General features: G+C 39.6%; 1 protein-coding gene across 1 annotated transcript in view; it reads right to left on the minus strand.

The window, feature by feature from the left end:
• The window catches only part of LOC143933578 (uncharacterized), a 110,033-nt gene that overhangs the window by 21,230 nt on the left and 67,846 nt on the right, over positions 1 to 20,957 (minus strand). Inside the window, exons 27-34 of the mRNA XM_077456525.1 lie at positions 20,305 to 20,409; positions 16,783 to 16,872; positions 16,559 to 16,702; positions 14,928 to 15,074; positions 12,939 to 13,049; positions 11,407 to 11,517; positions 6,869 to 7,015; positions 2,555 to 2,695 (exon numbers count right to left, since the gene is read on the minus strand). Of these exons, the coding sequence (XP_077312651.1) occupies positions 2,555 to 2,695; positions 6,869 to 7,015; positions 11,407 to 11,517; positions 12,939 to 13,049; positions 14,928 to 15,074; positions 16,559 to 16,702; positions 16,783 to 16,872; positions 20,305 to 20,409 (996 nt within the window). The remainder of the gene's footprint in view (positions 1 to 2,554; positions 2,696 to 6,868; positions 7,016 to 11,406; positions 11,518 to 12,938; positions 13,050 to 14,927; positions 15,075 to 16,558; positions 16,703 to 16,782; positions 16,873 to 20,304; positions 20,410 to 20,957) is intronic.

Genomic DNA, 20,957 nt, shown 5'->3' on the forward strand with positions numbered 1-20,957 from the left:
GGGGTTTGAATACCATTTACACATGTGGGCACGACCTACGTATGTATTTCCCTTTAGATTTTTTTTTTTCACTTGTATTCCTATTACAAGGACTGTACAGGTCCTCTTTACAGTGAGATCCGGGGTCTATAATTTCCCACATATCTCCACTAGGCTGGAAAGCCTGAAATCAAAAAGAAAAAAAAATTATCTCGGCTTCCCAGCCTAGACTACGGCAGTTTTTACAACTGCAGAGGCCTCTGAAAGTTCATAAAGACTGCCAGGGACCATCTGGCCCATGGTATTCTCTATAGTGAACTTCCAGCACCAGCAGAATCCTTCTCGCACTGGCAAGCCAGTAGAAGCACCGGACGGTGGCGGGAGAGGGGATGTCCCCTTCCGCTGCCTGTAAAAACAATCAAGCAGCTGGCTGTTTTTACGGTGCAGGGAATCACGGGCTGTAAAAGAAGATATCTGAATGATGCCTGTAACTGAACTCGCCATCCAGATTTCACCACTCAAAGTCTGTGACGTCATAGGACGCCGCGCAGGCGGGAAGTGGTTAATAGACAGTCGTAGTTAGTCACATTCACCCGGACTTGTTCTGAAGTCTTGAAGATGCTTTGTAGCTTCTCCAAGCCACTTCTGCAGCTCTAAAGCCCCGTACACATGAGCGGACTTTTCAACATCCAAAGTCCGACGGACTGAGTACGTCAGACTATTCGATCGTGTGTGGGCTGCAACGGACTTTTGACTCGCCAAACTCCCAAGGACTTTAGAATATGGAACATGCTTCAAATTTTTCCGAGGGAACTCCGCTGGACCTGGTCCCTTCGAAAAATTTGCTCGTGTGTATGCTACTCCGACGGACTAAAACCGACGCTAGGGCAGCTATTGGCTACTGGCTATGAACTTCCTTATTCGAGTCCAGTCGCACGTCATCATGTTCGACTCCGTCGGAGTTTGGTGTGATTGTGTGTGGCCAAGTCCGCTCGGTCGAAAAGTCCGTCAGAACTCTGTCGGAACTCCGACAGAACTCCGTCGGAAGTCTGTCAGACTTTTTCCCTCGAAAAGTCCGCCCGTGTGTACGCGGCATAAGCCCTTGTACACACAGTCGGAGATTCCGACGGAATGTGTCCTATTAGACCGTGTTGTCGGATAATCCGACTGTGTGTGGTCTCCATCGGACTGTTTCCGTCGGAGTATCCGACGGACCAACTTTTCCAACTTGCCGGTAAAATTTTCCGACAAAATGCTCCGATCGGACATACTCCGATCACGTGTAGCCTACTCCGACGGACAAAGTGCCACGCATGCTCAGATCAAATTCCTAGACCAAAGCTATTGGCTACTAGCCTGAACGTAGTCCTGTCGTAACGAGATAACGTCATCACGTTATGTACAATCGGATTTTCCGACAACTTTGTCAGACTGTGTGTATGCAACATCACTTCCGGACCTCTTCCGGAATTAATACGTCGGAATTACTCCGACGGATTTGGTTGTCGGAATCTCAGACCGTGTGTACAAGGGCTAAGGCCGTCCAGCTCTTCTAAATGCCGAAATCAAAAACCTGCCTAAAGCCGTGTTTTTCAAACGCATTTCGGCATGCTTAACCACTTCAGGAATGCGGGACCACATCACTGGACTGTGGGACATGTCCAGTGAGGCTTAGGCCGCGTACACACGAGAGGATTGTCCGCCCAACTTAGTCCGCTGAACCGTGTTTCAGCGGACAATCCGCTCGTGTGTGGGCTTCAGCGGACTTTTTCAGCGGACTGTCTGACGAACAAAGTCTTACGGAATTTCCGTAATTTTGTCCGTCCAAACTTGGTTTCAGCGGACAATCCGCTCGTGAGTAGGCAAGTTGGACGGACTAAGTATGGCGCATGCTCAGAAAGGATTTCGACGGCGAAGGTTGCATTGCTGTGTATTGGACGTCGTATTTCTAGTCCCGTCGTACGTGCTGTATACGTCATCACGCAAGTTTTCAGCGGACTGTTCGTTCATCGTGTGTGGTCAAGTCCGTTCATTCAAAAGTTGGATGGACTGTCTGTCAGACTGTCTGACGAACTAAGTTGGGCGGACAATCCGCCCGTGTGTACGCGGCCTTAGTTGGGCGGACAATCCGCCCGTGTGTACGCGGCCTTAGTTATCAACCCCTAAAAAAAAATAAAAAAAAAATAAACAAGCTCAACGACTGGCTTTCAGGATCTGGATGCAAGAAGGAAATGCTGTGTGACTGGCTGTGCAGCAGTGAGGAACCCTGACATCTACAACTCCTATGGGGTTAGTGCTACAATCAACACAAATGAAAAAGGAAAAAAAAATCTCAGATATGACTTAGCAGTGCATTTGTATCAGACAATGATATAGTCTTCTTGTAAAGTTTCTTTAGAAAATAATATGCTGTAGGAGGAATTGAACGGTTTTATTGGAAGATGCTCTTGTAGACAATTAGCCATAATTTCCTCATTCATTTTCCTATATGTTAATGCAAAATCTTTGCTAATATGAAACTTTTTAAAATTGACTTTAGTACTTAGAGGTAAATCCAAAAAATACAATCGCTTACCATTTATGTTTGTAGAATAGAGAACACACACAGTCTCGTTTCCAGTACACTGTACTGTTTGATCCAAATAGCACCATCCAGAGGAAGATGATTGGCAGGTAGGACAGGTCACTCCATTGGGTTGAGAGCTGACAGATGGCGCTTTGAAAAGAACATACATTTATACTTTTAAATGTTGGATACAGTGGGGGGGGGGGGTGTCTGGTCTTCTATGGTCACCTGGTGTCAGGGGCGGACTGACAACTCATGGGGCCCCCGGGCAATAGGAGATTATGGGGCCCCCAGGCAATCAGAGATTATGGGGCCACACAGTATACAAACACACAGTATACAATCACACAGTATACACAGACATGTTTCTATTGGCTGAGAAGGTACTGGAGAGGTGGGGCAGCTATGATCTCTGGATTTTTAGATCAAAAGGATGTCGGTAAGGGACATTTCAGAGACAGACGTAAAAAAAAACCCACACATTTTTACATACTGTGCCTGGTTTTACTGAGGCTCGCAACCCTCATGGGGCCCCCTAGTGGCACGGGGCCCTCAGGCAATGCCCGAGTGGCCCAATGGTCAATCTGCCCCTGTCTGGTGTCACACAGATATCAACTTGGCATTGGACCAACCATTGGTTAAAAAAAAGTGCAACATTCGTTTCTACGGAAAAGCTTGGACATGTGATACTTCTTGCTCCAAATTTCACTGAGCAAAATTATAAACGCAACACTGTTGCCCCTATTTATCATGACCTGAAATCAAAGATCTATGACTTTTTCTATGTACACAAATGGCCTATTTCTTTCAAATATTGTTCACAAATCTGTCTAAATCTGTGTTAGTGAGCACTTCTCCTTTTCCAAGATAATCCATCCACCTCACAGGTGTGGCATATCAAGATGCCGATTAGACAGCATGATTAATGCACGGGTGTGCCTAAAGGCCCCCACACACGATTGGACTTTTTGATAACAAACATGCAAATTAGCTGTTTTGGAGCAACAGCCGACCCTGTGTATGCTCCATCGGACAAACTTTTCTGTTTTCATCAGACTTTTGTTGGCTGTGTGAACGGACAAACTTTCTGGCAACAAAAGTCCGATGGAGCAAAGTCTGATCGTGTGTACAGAAAACCATAGGACTTTTGTAAATGAATGAATGAATGACTTGTATAGCGCTACCTATACGAACCGAATCGCCTCAGGGCGCTTTTTCTTGCCACTGGTGTCCATCTGCAGTTATTTATGCGGTCCAATAACCTGTAGAGTCCTGACACACATTACAACATTGACATACACATATTATGGCCAATTTTTTTGGACAGGGTCTAATTAACCTACCAGCATGTCTTTGGAGTGTGGGAGGAAACCGGAGTACCCGGAGGAAACCCACGCAGGCACAGGGAGAACATGCAAACTCCAGGCAGATAGTGTTGTGGTCGGGATTTGAACCAGCAACCCTATTGCTGCTAGGTGTAAGTGCTAACCACTACACCACTGTCCTGCCCTACAAAGTACAAAGTACAAGCACGCATGCTCAGAACCAATGCAAAAGATCAGACAACAATTCAGAAGTTGACCAAAGGTGGCAGCAAAGAGCAGAAAAACCACACGATTTGGTGAAAGTTGGCTGAAAAAGTCCTGCCGTGTGTATGCAATACAAGTTCAGGGGCGACGCCCTTTGTACAAAAGTCCACAGGAAGGTTTATACAAAGTCCTATCGTGTGTATGAGGCTTTAGGCTGGCCACAATAAAAGGCCACTTTAAAACGTGCAGTTTTATCACACAGCACAATGCCACAGATGCCGCAAGTTTTGCAGGAGCGTGCAATTGGCATGCTGACTGCAGGAATGTCCACCACAACTGTTGCCCTTGAGTTGAATGTTTATCTCTCTACCATAAGCCACCTCCAAAGGCGTTTCAGAGAATTTGGCAGTACATCCAACCGGACTCACAACCGCAGACCACATGTAACCACACCAGCCCAAGACCTCCACATCCAGCATCTTCACCTCCAACATCGTCCGAGACCAGCTCCCCGGACAGCTGTGGCAACAATCGTTTTCATAACCAAAGAATTTCTGCACAAACTGTCAGAAACTGTCTCAGGGAAGCTCATCTGCATGCTCGTCATCCTCATCGGGGGTCCCGACCAGATTGCAGTTCATCATCGTAACCGACTTGAGTGGGAAAATGCTCACATTCAATGGCGTCTGGCACTTTGGGGAGGTGTTCTCTTCACGGGTGAATCCTGGTTTTCACTGTACGGGGCAGATGGCAGACAGCATGTATGGCGTTGTGTGGATGAGCGGTTTGCTGGTGTCAACGTTGTGGATGGAGTGGCCCATGGTGGCAGTGGGGTTATGGTATGGGCAGGCATATGCTATGGAGAACAAACACAGGTGCATTGTTTTGATGGCATTTTGAATGCACAGAGATACTGTGATGAGATGCTGAGGCCCATTGTTGTGCCATTCATCCACGACCATCACCTCATCTTGCAGCATGATAATGCACGGCCCCATGCTGCAAGGATCTGTACACAATTCCTTAAAGCTGAAAATATCCCAGTTCTTACATGGCCAGCATACTCACCAGACATGTCACCCATTGAGCATGTTTGGGATGCTCTGGATCGGCATATACGACAGCGTGTTCCGGTTCCTGCCAATATGCGTCAATGTCTCACAGCCACTGAAGAGGAATGGACCAACATTCCACAGGCCACAATCAACAACCTGATCAACTCTGTACGAAGGAGATGTGCTACACTGCGTAAGGCAAATAGTGGTCACACCACATACTGACTGGTTTTTGGATGCCCCGGACCCCCAAATACAATAAAACTGTACATTTTAGAGTGGCCTTTTATTGTTACCAGCCTAATGCACACGATCAGACTATCCGGCGGACTTAGTCTGGCTGACAAACCGCTGTAAAGTCCGCCGGACTGTCCGAACGAGCTGACCTGCCCACACACGTGACTTTTCCGGGCGGGTTTAACAAGGGTTAAAATAGTTTATTGCACAGCGACGTAGGGCTTCTTCTTTAACGCCATACCAGGTGACGGGGCCAACGACGCTTCCTTCGCTGGTCCCGGCTACCTGGAGCCGCGCTCAAAATGAACGGACTTTTCTCAGTGCGGGAAAAGTCCGTTCATTTCAAAAGTACGGCGGACTAGCACACACACGGCCGTATTGTCCGCTGGACTGCAAGTCCGGCGGACATATTTTGGTGCAAAACTACTTTCTCAGTCCGCCGGATTGTTGGGTAAAAAAAGTCCGCCGGAGCCCACACACGGGCGGATTGTCCGGTGGACTTGAGTCCGCCGGACTTTTCCACCTGATTGTTTGATCATGCATAAGGCACACCTGTGCAATAATCATGCTGTTGAATCAGCATCCACCTGTGAGGTGTATGGATATGTGTACATAGAAAAAGTCGTAGATCTTTGAGTTGAGCTCATGATAAATACGGGGCAAAAACAAAAGTGTTGTGTTTATAATTTTGCTCAGTGCAGTATAACCATAGTCCTCAGCCTGCATGCCTTGTTGACTGTAGGCTCCACAAAGGTGAAGGCTACATTCTTTATTTCTGAAGGTAAAAGCAGGTTCTACCAAACTATTTTCAGTTTTGAATAAGGTAAGGAAGGGTTACAACCCTTAGTTTCTGTCCAGGACTCCATTAGAGAGACTACTATCATGGTGACAATGGTTTTAGCCTTAGCAGGTGAAGATAAGTTTGGCTGAGGCCGCGTACACACGCGCGGACTGTTCGCCCAACTTTGTCCGTCCAACAGTTTGGGCGGACAGTCCACTCAAACTTAGCATGGGCGGACAAGCCCACACACGACGAACGAACAGTTTGCTGAAACCGTGCACGATGACGTTTCGACACGTACGACGGGACGAAAATTTCGACGTAAAATACACTTCAATGCAACTTTCCGACGTGGAAATCCGTTCTGAGCATGCGCGGGACTTAGTTTGTCGAACAAGCCTACACACGAGCGGACTGTTCGCTGAAACAAGGTTTCAGCGGACAGTTTTTCGGAATTTCCGAAAAACCTTGTTCGTCCAACTGTCCGCTGAAACTGTCCGCTGAAGCCCCACACACGAGCGGACTGTCCGCGCAAACCCTGTTCAGCGGACAAAGTTGGGCGAACAGTCCGCCCGTGTGTACGCGGCCTTATAGTTGAGTAGGCTACTGCTGCAAAGAACAAGAGTTATCCTGACAATGTAATACAGTCAAGTCCATTTAAAATGTGTATGGATTTAATTACACAGAGTTGCATTAATTATGTGTGTGCTTGCGCCCTCACCTGGCAGGATGGATGGAGAGCATTTGTCAAAAGCACAACAAGAAGTAGACATCTTGGTGTTCCCGTAGAGTGTGCTGATACTTCCGGTTTTATCACATTGACTTGCAGGTGTGCACGATCGGATGTATCTTGTTGACTTTGATCCACCTGATGATATTAAGTAACTTCAGTTAAATTTGCATTTATTTACCTCCCATGATTTTTTTATTATTATTTACCAATCAGTGGAGTAGCACGGGTTGCCAGCGCCCAAGGTACCTTCCCGAGTAGGGATGAGATGAGGCATGACATGAGTCTGAACCTGCCTAAGCTAGCCCACCTAAAAGCTGTGAAAGTTGACAGCAAAACATAGGAGGAAGAAGGGTTCCTTACCCCACAGCTGCATGTATGGGAGGAAAATGCCTCTCTGTCTATGATTGGCTGTCCGCTTTGACAGTTTTTTCCGATGGTTGCCAGCACCAAGGGTAATCCAAGCATTGTGCCCCTTAACCCCCTTTCTGAATTTTGTGCCCCTGTGGCCTGGCTTCTCTCAAGCTAGTCCCAGTGAAAATTAGGGTACTTTCACAAAACAGCGGCAAAAATGCATATACGTTTTTATAGGGATTTTGCTGTGTTTCAGGTGCGTTTGCTGTGCATTTTTTGGGTTGTCTGTACCCACGAAAAATGGGCATGTAACTCAAAAATGCATCGAAAGTGCAAACAATGTTGCCACGATTTCCATTCATTTCAATGGGAAGCTGCGTTTTTGGTGCGGTTTTAAAACCGCAGCCTGCTGATTTTTTTTCACTGTACTGGTGTCTGGTGCATTTTTGGTGCATTTTTGATATATTCTAGTGCATTCCTATGCATTTTTGATGCGTTTTACTGCATTCCTAATAGACATGTGCTATTTGTTTCATTACAAATTTGTTTTCGGATGAAATTCGGCATATTCGTTAATTCAGAAAGTATCCGAGTGAACAAAAGACTCTTTTTACGAATGCATACGGAAATGAATTTCAAGAAAGAACGAAATTCCGAAAAAATTTAAATCTTAAAGAACGAAAATCTGTAAAAAACGAAAATGTAAAATAACGAAAATCCAAAAAAATGAAAATAATAGTTTTTGGATGAAGTTCTGTATATTTGTTCATTCGGAAGCATCCGAATGAACAAAAGACTCTTTTGATGAATGTATACGAAAACTTATTTTAAGAAAGAACTAAAATCCTAAAAAATTAAAATCTGAGAGAACGAAAATCCGTAAAAACTAAAATCCGAAAAAACGAAAATGCAAAAGAATGAAGATCCGAAAAAACTAAAATGTGAAAGAACGAAAAACTATTTTGGATGAAATTCAGCATTTTTGTTCATTCAGAAGCATTCAAATGAACAAAAGACTCTTTTGATGAATGCATACGAAAATGTCTTTTCAGAAAGAATGAAAATCCGAAAAAACGAAAATCCGTAAAAATGAAAATCCGAAAAAACTAAAATGCGAAAGAGCGAAAAAAATAATTTGGACGAAATTCAGCACATTTGGAAGCATTCAAATGAACAAAAGACTCTTTTGATGAATGCATTGTAAAACGTCTTTTCAGAAAGAATGAAAATCGAAAAAACTAAATAGCGAAAGAACAAAAATGAAAATGCGAAAGAATGAAAATCCGAAAAAACTAAATTGCGAAAGAACGAAAAAAAAATTTGGACTAAATTCGGCATATATGTTCATTCGGAAGCATTCATATGAACAAAAGACTTTTTTGATGAATGCATACTCAAATCCGTAAAAAGGGAAATCCAAAAAACGAAAATGCAAAATAACAAAAATCAGAAAAAACGAAAATGCACAAGAACAAAATTGTTTTCGGACGAAATTCGGCATATTTGTTCATTCGGAAGCATTCGAATGAACAAAAGACTCTTTTGATGAATGCATTGGAAAATGTCTTTTCAGAAAGAATGCAAATCCGAAAGAACGAAAATCCGAAAAAACGAAAATGCGAAAGAATGAAAATCCGAAAAAACTAAATTGCGAAAGAACGAAAAAAATATTTGGACTAAATTCGGCATATTTGTTCATTTGGAAGCATTCATATGAAAAAAAGACTCTTTTGATGAATGCATACTAAAATCCGAAAAAATGAAAACCCCAAAAACTAAAATGCGAAATAACGAAAATCTGAAAAAACTAAAACGCACAAGAACAAAATTGTTTTTGGATGAAATTCGGCATATTTGTTCATTCAAGCATATGAATGAACAAAAGACTCTTTTGAAGCATGGATACGAAAACAAATTTCCAGAAAGAACGAAATTCCGAAAAAATGAAAATCTTAAAGAACGAAAATCTGTAAAAACGAAAATGTAAAATAATGAAAATCCGAAAAAACAAAAATGCAAAATAACGAAAATCCAAAAAATGAAAATAATAGTTTTTGGATGAAGTTCTGTATATTTGTTCATTTGGAAGCATCCGAATGAACAAAAGACTCTTTTTAAGAATGCATTGGAAAACTTCTTTTCAGAAAGAACTAAAATCCTAAAAAATTAAAATCTGAGAGAACGAAAATCCGTAAAAACTAAAATCGGAAAAAACTAAAATGCGAAAGAACGAAAATCAATTTTGGATGAAATTCAGCATATTTGTTCATTCGGAAGCATTCAAATTACCAAAAGACTCTTTTGATGAATGCATACGAAAATGTCTTTTCAGAAAGAATGAAAATGCGAAAAAAAATTAAATCCGGAAGAACGAAAATCCGTAAAAAAAGAAAAAATGAAAATGCGAAAAAAAAACAAAAATGTGAAAGAACAAAATTGTTTTCGGACGAAATTCGGCATATTTGTTCATTCGGAAGCATTTAAATGAACAAAAGACTCTTTTGATGAATGCATTGGAAAACGTCTGTTCCGAAAGAATGAAAATCCGAAAGAACGAAAAGCCGTAAAAACGAAAATCCGAAAAAACGAAAATGCGAAAGAGTGAAAAAAAAATTTGGACGAAATTCTGAATATTTGTTCATTTGGAAGCATTCAAATGAACAAAAGACTATTTTGATGAATGCATACGAAAATCCGTAAAAAGGAAAATCCAAAAAACAAAAATGCGAAATAACAAAAATCTGAAAAAACGAAAATGCACAAGAACAAAATTGTTTTCGGACGAAATTCGGGAAATATTTGTTCATTCGGAAGCATTCGAATGAACAAAAGACTCTTTTGATGAATGCATTGGAAAACGTCTTTTCAGAAAGAATGAAAATCCAAAAGAACGAAAAACCTTTAAAAACTAAAATCCGAAAAAACAAAAATGCGAAAGAATGAAAATCCGAAAAAACTAAAATGCAAAAGAGTGAAAAAAATTTTTGGATGAAATTCGGCATATTTGTTCATTCTGAAGCATTCATTTGAACAAAAGTCACTTTTGATGAATGCATACTAAAATCCGAAAAAATTTAAATCCAAAAAACGAAAATGCGAAATAACGAAAATCTGAAAAAACTAAAACGCACAAGGACAAAATAGTTTTTGGATGAAATTTGGCATATTTAGTCATTCGGAAGCATTTGAATGAACAAGACTCTTTTGAAGCATGGATACGAAAACGTCTTTTCAGAAAGAAAGAAAATACAAAAAAAAATTATTAAAATTCAAAAGAACGAAAATCTGCAAAAACTAAAATCCAAAATAACGAAAATCCGATAAAAAGAAAATGCGAAAGAACGAAAAGCAATTCAACCTACTGGTTTAACAAATCAATTACATTTGGATAATTTTGTTATTTGTATTCTCTATTATAATTACATTATTAACTATTATTATAGTTTTTATTCTTATTATAAACTATTAAATTATAGATATTGGCATTTCCTTTCAAATTTGGCTTAAGTAACTGTTTGTGAACATAACGAATATGAATGCATCCAAAATTGCAAATAATCCAAAGTAACGAATGCCGCATCTAAACAAATAGAACGTAACGAATACGAATGCAACCAAAATTAGGAATGAGCCAAAGTATACAAATAATCCAAAGTAATAAATAATCCAAAGTAACCAATGCCGCATTTGAAAGGATGGAACATAACGGATACAAATGCAACTGAAATTATGAATTTTCCGAAGTAACAAATGTCGATCATAATAAATGATCCGATAAACAAAAAAAAATAAAAAATTAATTAAAATAAACTCATTTTTGGTAGTGCTCATGTCCACTCCCTAAACAATTACTGTAACAGAAAATTGGAGATGAGATTTAAAAAAATGGAGATTGTTAGTACCATGTGTATGTGACTGAGTATCTATCTTATTGGGCTTTAAGTGAGGTTTCCTCTTCACAACATATTTAGATCTCTTCACTTTTTCTCTATGGTAGCACTGGGATTCTTGCTAAATCATTCAAATAAATCCATCTATTACATTATAATGACACCGGGTTTATGTGAACTGTAAACAGCAGTGGTCAGTCCAAAAGAAAATTTCTGCACATTGAAGCCACATGAAGGAGGGAGTCTAAAGCAGTGGAGTGGAGAACCCCTTTAAAAATATCTTACCCACAGTGGATTCCGTATATGAGGTTGCACAGACCGAGCCAGAAGGACAGGTGACATTGCTTCCTGTGCAGTTTGTTACATCCGTACACTCTGAGCATGATAGGTTATAGCCTGCATGTTAATTATAAAAAAAAAAAAAAGAAAGGTAAATTTACATGATTAAGCCCAGAAATGGGTGAAACGTGTTAGCAGGGCGTGCCATATATATATATATATATATATATATATATATATATATATATATATATATATATATATATATATATATATAATTATTATTATATTATTATATATTTTTATTGCTATTAGTATATAAATCTCCATTATTAAGCCCATATATATATATATATATATATATATATATATATATATATATATATATATATATATATATATATATATATATATATATATATATATATAGTATTATTATTATTAGGCCCATGAGCCCATATCTATCTATCTATCTATCTATCTATCTATCTATCTATCTATATATTTTATTATTACTATTATTATTAGTATGTAAATTAGTATTAGTACGTAAATCTCCATTATTAAGCCCATGAGCCTATATATATATATATATATATATATATATATATATATATATATATATATATATATAAATTTTTTTATTATTATTATTAGTATGTAAATCTCCATTATTAAGCCCATTGCATTATATTATATATTATATATATATAATGCAACATAATATATAAATTATTTATTATTATTATTATTATTATTATTAATAATAATAATAATAATAATAATAATAAAATAATAATAAATGTTAATTAATATGTAAACTACCAAGCATAGTTATATTATTATTATTATTATTATTATTATTATTATTATTATTATTAATAATAATAATAATAATAATAATAATAATAATATTATCATCATTATTATTATTATTATCATTATCATCATTATTATTATTAATAATAATAATAATAATAATAATAATAATAATAATTTGGTACTCTTTAAAGTAACTAGTGTAAATACCTAACTTTAGACTTATTGTCCAGCTCTTGCAATTCCCTGCAAAGCAGAGCCCAGACTGGGAGAGGGAGGGGCAACACAAGAAGCCAATCAGTTGTGGTGCAGTGCTCATGTACTAACAAGGAGCATACTGATAGGGTGTAGAAAGCAGAGTGACAGAGAGATGGGTTTATCAATCTGCTGCTTCTTTTCCACTCTCCAATCACCACCAGTTGTAAGGGACAAGGCTCGGCTCTATTGGTGATTCAGGATAATTACAGTTAAATAATAATGCAGCCCTCAGGAACGCTGGTGGTTTGCCCCAATCTGACCCCCCCTCCCCTCTCCTCCCCTCCCCCTCTTACTGGCTGCAACTAGTAAATTAAAAAAATATTACATTTAAATATATTTTTTTCCTCTTGTAAATTCATTTTTTAATCAATATCCCTGATTTCCTGAGAATTGTACATCTATTTCCTGCATATGTTGTCTCCACGCCAACCCCCATAGACAGCGATGTAAAAAAAAAGTACCTCCAATCGGACAGATGAACTTAAAGTCAAATATCGATCCCGCACTGTGAGATAGGTGGCTCAGACTACAGAAGCTTCTAGTAGCACAACCCTGAATCACAGCTGGAGCTCCTGTTGGAAGTTAATGAAAAAAAAGGAAATTTCAAATAATGTAAGTAGCTCTAAATTCTAAGGGATCCATGTATAAAACGTTTGTTGTGCAGATGGACAAACATCTGCACAATCAGGACAAAAATTGATGTATTTCCTCTACTACGTGCGGTTCCTATATCGCCATCTACTGGCCAGCACACTTTTTTTTTTTCCCTGATGGAAGTATTTCAAGAAAACAATTCATTATGGCCAGTAGGTGACAAAAAACAGGAAATTGCGCAGGGACTTTAAATGAGGTGAATGCGATTAGCCAACAATTGACAGAGTAAATTCAGTCTCAAAATGTATTAAAACAGTCATGCAAACATAAACATGAATCATAGCCAAGCCACTGAAATGATACATACAGTAGAACATGTCATTACACGTATCAAGGTATAAAACGTAAATGGCTAGTGATTGGTTAACCACAGTGTCGCTTCTGTTTGCTTCGACGTTTATGAACGGATACCGTTATCTGAAACCAATTGAATGTATATCTGTGCTGGTTGACATTCTGTTATATGATATCTCATCTTGTCCAATTCATTGTTATTTTTGTGTATTTTCTTATATACAATAAAATTCTTTAAAGCTAAAATGTAAATGGCAGAGTACACAGGCATAAAAAGTATTGCAACGCGTTTCGCAAGACCATGCTCGCTTCATCAGGGGTAGAGGCATGTGTAGTACATCTGTAGGGGTTATAATGAACTATATAAGTATCAACACAGACACGGTATTGTGATAATTACTGTAGTCAAGAGGGTCCAAAAACGCATGGCCCTATACTTACCGAAGGCTGGATCAGACTACCAATTGTTTGAAACCCAGAGGCGGCATTATTGTGATTTCCTTCTCCTCCCAGCCAATCGGGTTTTTAGGACTCGCTTCCTGATTGGCTGGCAGTAGAATCAGGAAGACAATAAGGAATATTTATTTGCTATTGTCACACAACTGGGTTGGCTCAGGGAGCAGTGCTCTGCACCCCGAATCCACCCCTTTTTTTAAAAGCCAATTAGAGCCTTTACATTCTTTGTAAAAAAAAACAAAAAAAAACACCCCATTGGAATCCATGCGTCTGACACTCCGCATGTAGATTAGGGGCCGGCACATGGATTAGGAGGGCGGAGCCCCGTGTGGACAGGCCGCCACTGAACTCCTCTTTAACAACCAGCTATTCACAGTTTTTGTTAAGGATGCCGGCTAATGCCGGTGTTGTGTCGAAATACTGTCCCCCGTCAGATAGTGTCCACCCTGACCTGCGCTGGCACAGTACGGAGGACAAGGAGATGCGGGAGGTCTCCGAAGAGGAACGGCGACCTGCACACCGAGTCCAGGTTCAAGTCCCACCATCCAAGTCAACAGAGCCAGAATAAAAAATTGGCAAGCGAAGCGAGCCCGTGGCCGACACGTGGCAAGCGAAGCGAGCCCGCGAGGGGCCCTGTTACTAGGTGCCGTTTTACATCATCTACCGTATGTCCACTTGCATGGTTGGGCTTGAACCTGGACTCAGGGCAGAAGACACTATCAAGTGCGCAGGCGCCATTCATCTTCTGAGACTTTAGGCGTCTCCTTGTCCTCCGTACTGCGCAAGCGCTGCACCTGCGCAGTACGGGGAGGACACTATCCGATGGGGGGGCAGTTTTTGGCAGAACACCGGCGGTGAAATTCCTGCAGGCTTTCACCATTAAAATATCACATGACTTCATAAAATAGCGCAGGAGGTATTTTTATTCATGTTTTTTAGTGAATGCCACAAACATTTTTGAAAAACGCTTACTTACCTTACCGCATATTCAGATGTGGTGAGATACCACAATGGAGTCTGTGTTGCCGTACTGAACTGTCACTTACCAGTCATCTTTACAGAATGGACGGAGCAAATGCTCTCACTCCCGACGCATTGCATGGTATCCTCCGCTGTACACCATTCCGAATTTTCAGCCATACAAGTGGGACATGTCACTCCATTGTATGACGAGTTGGGGGCTGGCCCTGTCACTTTGTATATAAAAACAAAAATGAAATGACATCTTAGGCTTTTGTTGCACAATTTCCACCATATCTTATTTATCTCCAGCTGTCACCTTATATTATAATTTTTTTTTTCATTTTTGACACTTTTTTGGGACCAGTGACATTTATACAGCGATCAGAGCTAAAAAATAGCCACTGATTACTGTATAAATGTCACTGGCAGGGAAAGGGGTGACACTAGGGGGGGTGATCAAGGGGTTAGGTGTGTGTCCTAGGGAGTGTTTTTAACTGCGTGGGACTGCCTGGAGGAGGAGAGAGATCGCTGTTCCTAATCAGTAGGAACAACAGATCTGTCTCCTCTCCCCTGACAGAACAGAGATCTGTCTGTTTACATTGATAGATCTCTGTTCTGTCTCAGCACTCAGTGTCTCAGTAGAAATCGCAGGTGCCACGATCGCAGACATCAGATCCTATGTTACATGGCGGGCGCGGGCACCTCTTACATTCCATAAAGCACCCGCCGTACAGCTATACCGATTTGTACAGGGGGGGCCAACCTGCCACCGTATAACGACGGTCGGCTGGTCAGCAAGGGGCTGCCGTGTGAGATAAAATATTGTAAGGACCGCCATTTTATTCTCCAGAGTCTTTGCTAAAAAATATATGCTGTATATATGTTTTGGGGTTCTAAGTAATTTTTTAGTAACTAAATACTAATTTGACTTGCAACAAGTGTCAAAAATAGGCCTGGTCCTTAAGTGGTTAAACAAACATAAATACACTGTAGACAAAGAGAATAATCCACGCGGTTTTAGAATATCATGCACCTCATCCTGTTTGGCAAAGATCAGGTATATGGAGGATTGGGATTATTGTGGTGCTTATAACAAATGGTACGTAGAGAGCTGGATAATAACAAAAAAATATATAATATCTTTATTAGTACAAAAAAGAGAAGAGAAGGAACAGAAAATTCCAATTAAAACCAATATAGAGCATATACATAATACATGTAATGGGTTGCTGGTGTCCCAAGAAAGGAAGGCGGTCACAGATAGTTCGGAATTGATCGAGGTATGTGCCATACACTTCCCTGAAGTCATGACAAAAGTTTTTTTTTTTTTACATTATGGTCGTTATTTGTATGATTATTTATAGTTTGCCTTCTATGCTAGAGCTGGATTATCTGTGGTATTATCTCCCGAGGAAGCCAACATTGGCGAAACATGTTGGGACTCAACATCTATCTGTGACCACCTTCCTTTCTTGGGACACCAGCAACCCATCACATGTATTATGTATCTAGATTTTCCGTTCCTTCTCTTCTCTTTTCTGTACTAATAAAGATATATATTTTTTATTAGCCAACTCTCTACGTAAAATTTGTTATAAGCACCGCAATAAATCCCAATCCTCCATATACCTGATAAATACACCGTATTACTGAATGTGAAAATGTTACATTACAGTAGATTGACCAAAAGCTTTCATCTTACATAGTCACTTACATGCGGGGTCGGGTAGGGTACAGTCATTGGTTGAACAGATGGTCACCAGCCTTTGTGTTCCATTGAGAAAGGTGCTACTCCCAGAGATGCCGCATTGATATATTGGCAAACACGTACTCTTATTGACTTCAACGCTTGTATTATCTGTATAAAAGTAGTAGTAAGTATGAAATGGGACCAGGTACTTTTCAAATTCGCTTACTGTAAGTGTTTGTAGAACTTACCCACGGTGGTCACAGCGTACACTCTTGCGCAGATGGTGCCATAAGGACAGTTAACATTGGTGTCAGGGCAATAGGTGTTGCTGGCGTTGCCTTAGAAACATAAAACCAACAAGACATTAGGCTTGTGCAATTCGTTTCGTAACGAATCGAAATTCGGCCGAATTTTGCATCTTTCAGACATTCGGATGCATCCGAATGTCCGAATAAAAAAATAACAAATTACAAGGAATACGAAAGAAATATAACGAATTAATTCGAATAAATTCGACATGATTCGACATTATTTCAACTGCATTCAAAATGATTTCAACATGATTCAACATTATTTCAACTGCATTCGAAAATATTTTGTGACCCGAATTTAGGGCCATGTATCTCGGGGTCACTTGGTGCTAGACACTTCAAATTTGGATATGTTGTAGTGCTAGTATTATTGTGTTTGCATACCAAATTTGGGGTTTCTAGCTATAAGTGACCCCGAGATATGTGGCCCCAAAATCGGGTCGTAAAATGTTATTAGTTATTAGAGCAGAGAATGACATTTTGTGACCCGATTTTGGGGCCACATATCTCGGGGTCACTTATAGCTAGAAACCCCAAATTTGGTATGCAAACACAATAATACTAGCACTACAACATATCCAAATTTGGAGTTTTTAGCACCAAGCGACCCCAAGATACATGGCCCTAAAGTCGGGTCACAAAATATTTTCGAATGTGGTTGAAATAATGTCGAATCATGTTGAAATCATTTCGAATCCGGTAGAAATATTTTCGAATTTGGTTGAAATATTTTCGAATGCGGACGATTTTTCGAATTCGGTAGAAAAGTAAACGAAATCCGAAAACGAATTTAAGGAAGTTAACGAATATAACTAAATGAAATTAATGAATTAACAAATTAAAACGAAACGAAACGAAACAAATTTTTTCCTTTTGCACATGTCTACAAGACATTAATATATTGCTCCACATAGGTACAGATGTCTCCTGTCTGCAACATATCACTTGAACCAAGGACAAGTTCTTCTTTAACCACTTCACCCCCAGAAGATTTACCCCCCTCACCCCCCCCCCCCCCCATTCCTGACCAGGCCATTTTTTTTGCGATAGGGCACTGCCTTACTTTAACTGACAATCACGCAGTCATGCAACTTTGTACCCCCAAAAAAAGTGTATGTCCTTTTCCCCCCACAAATAGAGATTTCTTTTGGTGGTAGTTGATCACCTCTGCGGTTTTTATTTTTTGCGCTATAAACAAAAAAAGACCGACAATTTTGAAAAGAAAAACAATAATATTTTTTACTTTCTGCTATAAAACCCATCCAATAAAAAAATTGTAAAAAAATAAAAGAAAATCAAATTTCTTCATAAATTTAGGCCAATATGTATTCTGCTACTTATTGTTTGGTAAAAAAAAAATAAAAAATTAGCAATAAGCGTTTATTGATCAGTTTGCGCAAAAAAGTTATGGCGTCTACAAACTATGGGATATTTTTATTGAATTTGTATTGATTTTTTTTCCAATTTGAATCAAATTTGTCTCGTATCATGTAAACTTTTGTATTGTATTGTGTAATTATGTCCAAAGTTTTTTTATCAATAAAACCTATTTTTATGGAAAACCTTTTTTGATTATTTTTTGCTGCTAAAAAACCCCATGGGGAAACCTCAATGTGTTTTTTGCATGATTTTTTAAATTTTTTTTTACTAGTAATGGTGGCGATCAGTGACTTATAGCGGGACTACGACATTGCGGCAGACAAATCGTACACAATAGTCTGAAATTTATTGGAGGGGAAGATAAGGAACTATATACAAGATTTTAGTATGTTAAAAAAAATATATAATTTCTTCATAAATTTAGGCCAATATGAATTCTGCTACATATTGTTTGGTTAAAAAGAAAAAAAAATAGCAATAAGCGTTTATTGATCAGTTAGAGCAAAAGTTACGGCGTCAACATAAAAAAAAAATTGCAATAAGCGTTTATTGATCAGTTTGCGCAAAAAAGTTATGGCGTCTACAAACTATGGGATATTTTTATTGAATTTGTATTGATTTTTATTTCCCAATTCGAATCCAATTCGTCTCGTATCATGTAAACTGTTGTATAGTGTAACCTATGTCCAACGTTTTGTGTCAATAAAACCTATATTTATGGAAAACCTTTTTTGACTTATTTTTGCTGCTAAAAAACCCCATGGGGAAACCTCAATGTGTTTTTGCATGATTTTTTTTTTTTTTTTTTATGAGTAATGGTGGCAATCAGTGACTTATAGCGGAACATTGCGGCAGACAAATCGGACACAATAGTCTGAAATTTATTGGAGGGGATGATAAGGAACTATATACAAGATTTTAGTATATAAAAAAATAAAAAATAAATTGAATTTCTTCATAAATTTGGCCAATATGTATTCTGCTACATATTGTTTGGTAAAAAAAAAAATCCCAATAAGCATTTATTGATTGATTTGCGCAAAAGTTATAGCGTCTACAAATTATGGGATATTTTTATTGAATTTGTATTGATTTTTTTTCCAATTTGAATCAAATTTGTCTCGTGTCATCACCAATGACCCACTCTTGTCCTCACAACTTTCTGCCTGAACTCCTCCCACTCTCTGACATAACCCATGTTCCTTCTAGCTGAGCCAGGTACCAGTTTCAGGGATTGGCCACCAACAAAAAGACATAAGTCCAATAGGCTTTCAAGATATTACTTTTCCAACTTTTAAGGCACACAACTTCAGGACATACAGCTTTTCACAGATTTTGATAGCAGTGATTGGCACTTTCCCAGGTTAGGTACTCTACTGTATGTCCTGTCCCCAACTCCCTCCTATTCAGGGCACCAGGACCTCTCCAGGTATCCCCAACTGAGGAATGCCAATCACTTGAGGCACTACTCCTCTGAAGTAAGGGCTCCACCAGGTCCCTTGGGGGCCATCACCAATGATCCACTCTTGTCCTCACAACTTTTTGCCTGAACTCCTCCCATTCTCTCACATAACTCACGTTCCTCCTGGCTGGGCCAGGTACCAGTTCCAGGGATTGGCCACCAGTAACAAGAAGAGGTAAGTCCATTTAGCTTTCAAGACTTTACTTTTCCAACTTCAAAGCCAGCAATATTAAGGCATACAACCTCAGAGCATACAGCTTCTCACCAAATTTTGGTAGGAGTTATTGCCACTTTCTCAGGTTGGGCACTCTATGTCCTGCCACCAACTCCCTCCAATTCTGGGCACTGGGACCTCATAAGGTATCCCCCAGCTAAGGAATACCAATTACTGGAAGCACTACATTTCTGAAGAAAGGGCTCCACGAGGACCCATGGGGGCCAGCTCCATAATTCCACTTTTGTCCTCACAGCTTTCCAACCAAAATCCTCCCATTCTCTCACATAACACACTTTTTATCAATGGTGAGGGCTCTACCTAGTGGCCAGACTGAAAATGGCACCAACAGCCCCTTACAAGTGTCTCAGGCATTCTAGATGCATTCATTCATCAATTTTACCTCCACAATAACAGTTAGATGTGTAAGTAATTCCTGTTCCATTGACACTGTATCTCTCAGTTCCACATGTACGTCTGGCACATCCTCGAACGGATGACAAACTCCCTGTTGAGAACAAAAGACAGTCAATAGTAATTACTTTTCTTACTTTGTTGGCAAACATTTGCCTTTTTCAATTTAACTAAAATTTGGTTTAAAGTGGTTGTAAACTCTCACATATACCCAGTGAAGTGACTGGCCTCAGGTTATACACAGCAATTGAACAAATCCTCCTACATAAGTTGCACCTGTTTATCTGCAGTCTACATACTTAAGTTCAGAATGTATAAAGCTTGTCTGAGATTTCAGAAATCAAGGGGTGGGGAGCCATGGTTACATACTGCAGAGCTCACTGAGGAGAGTCAAGAACTGATTGGAGGGAAGGGAAACACCTCCCTTAACACAGCACACAGGAACAAAGCTGATGCTGTCAATCATAAGCTGTGTGCTAGAGGCCCCTCCCCTGTCACCTTTTTTCTCTTGGTGTCACATAAAACTTGTAAGAAGCAGATAGCAGAGGAAGGAGGCAGCTGTCAGAAATGACACTTAGTGCTCTGGATGGAGACAGGGACACATTATAGAGGGGTATGCTTCATATACAGTAGTTAAATACA

This window comes from Lithobates pipiens, unplaced genomic scaffold, assembly GCF_037356315.1.
Source record: "Lithobates pipiens isolate NorthernLeopardFrog02 unplaced genomic scaffold, aLitPip1_a1.2 Scaffold_27, whole genome shotgun sequence".
Taxonomy (NCBI): Eukaryota; Metazoa; Chordata; class Amphibia; order Anura; family Ranidae; genus Lithobates; species Lithobates pipiens.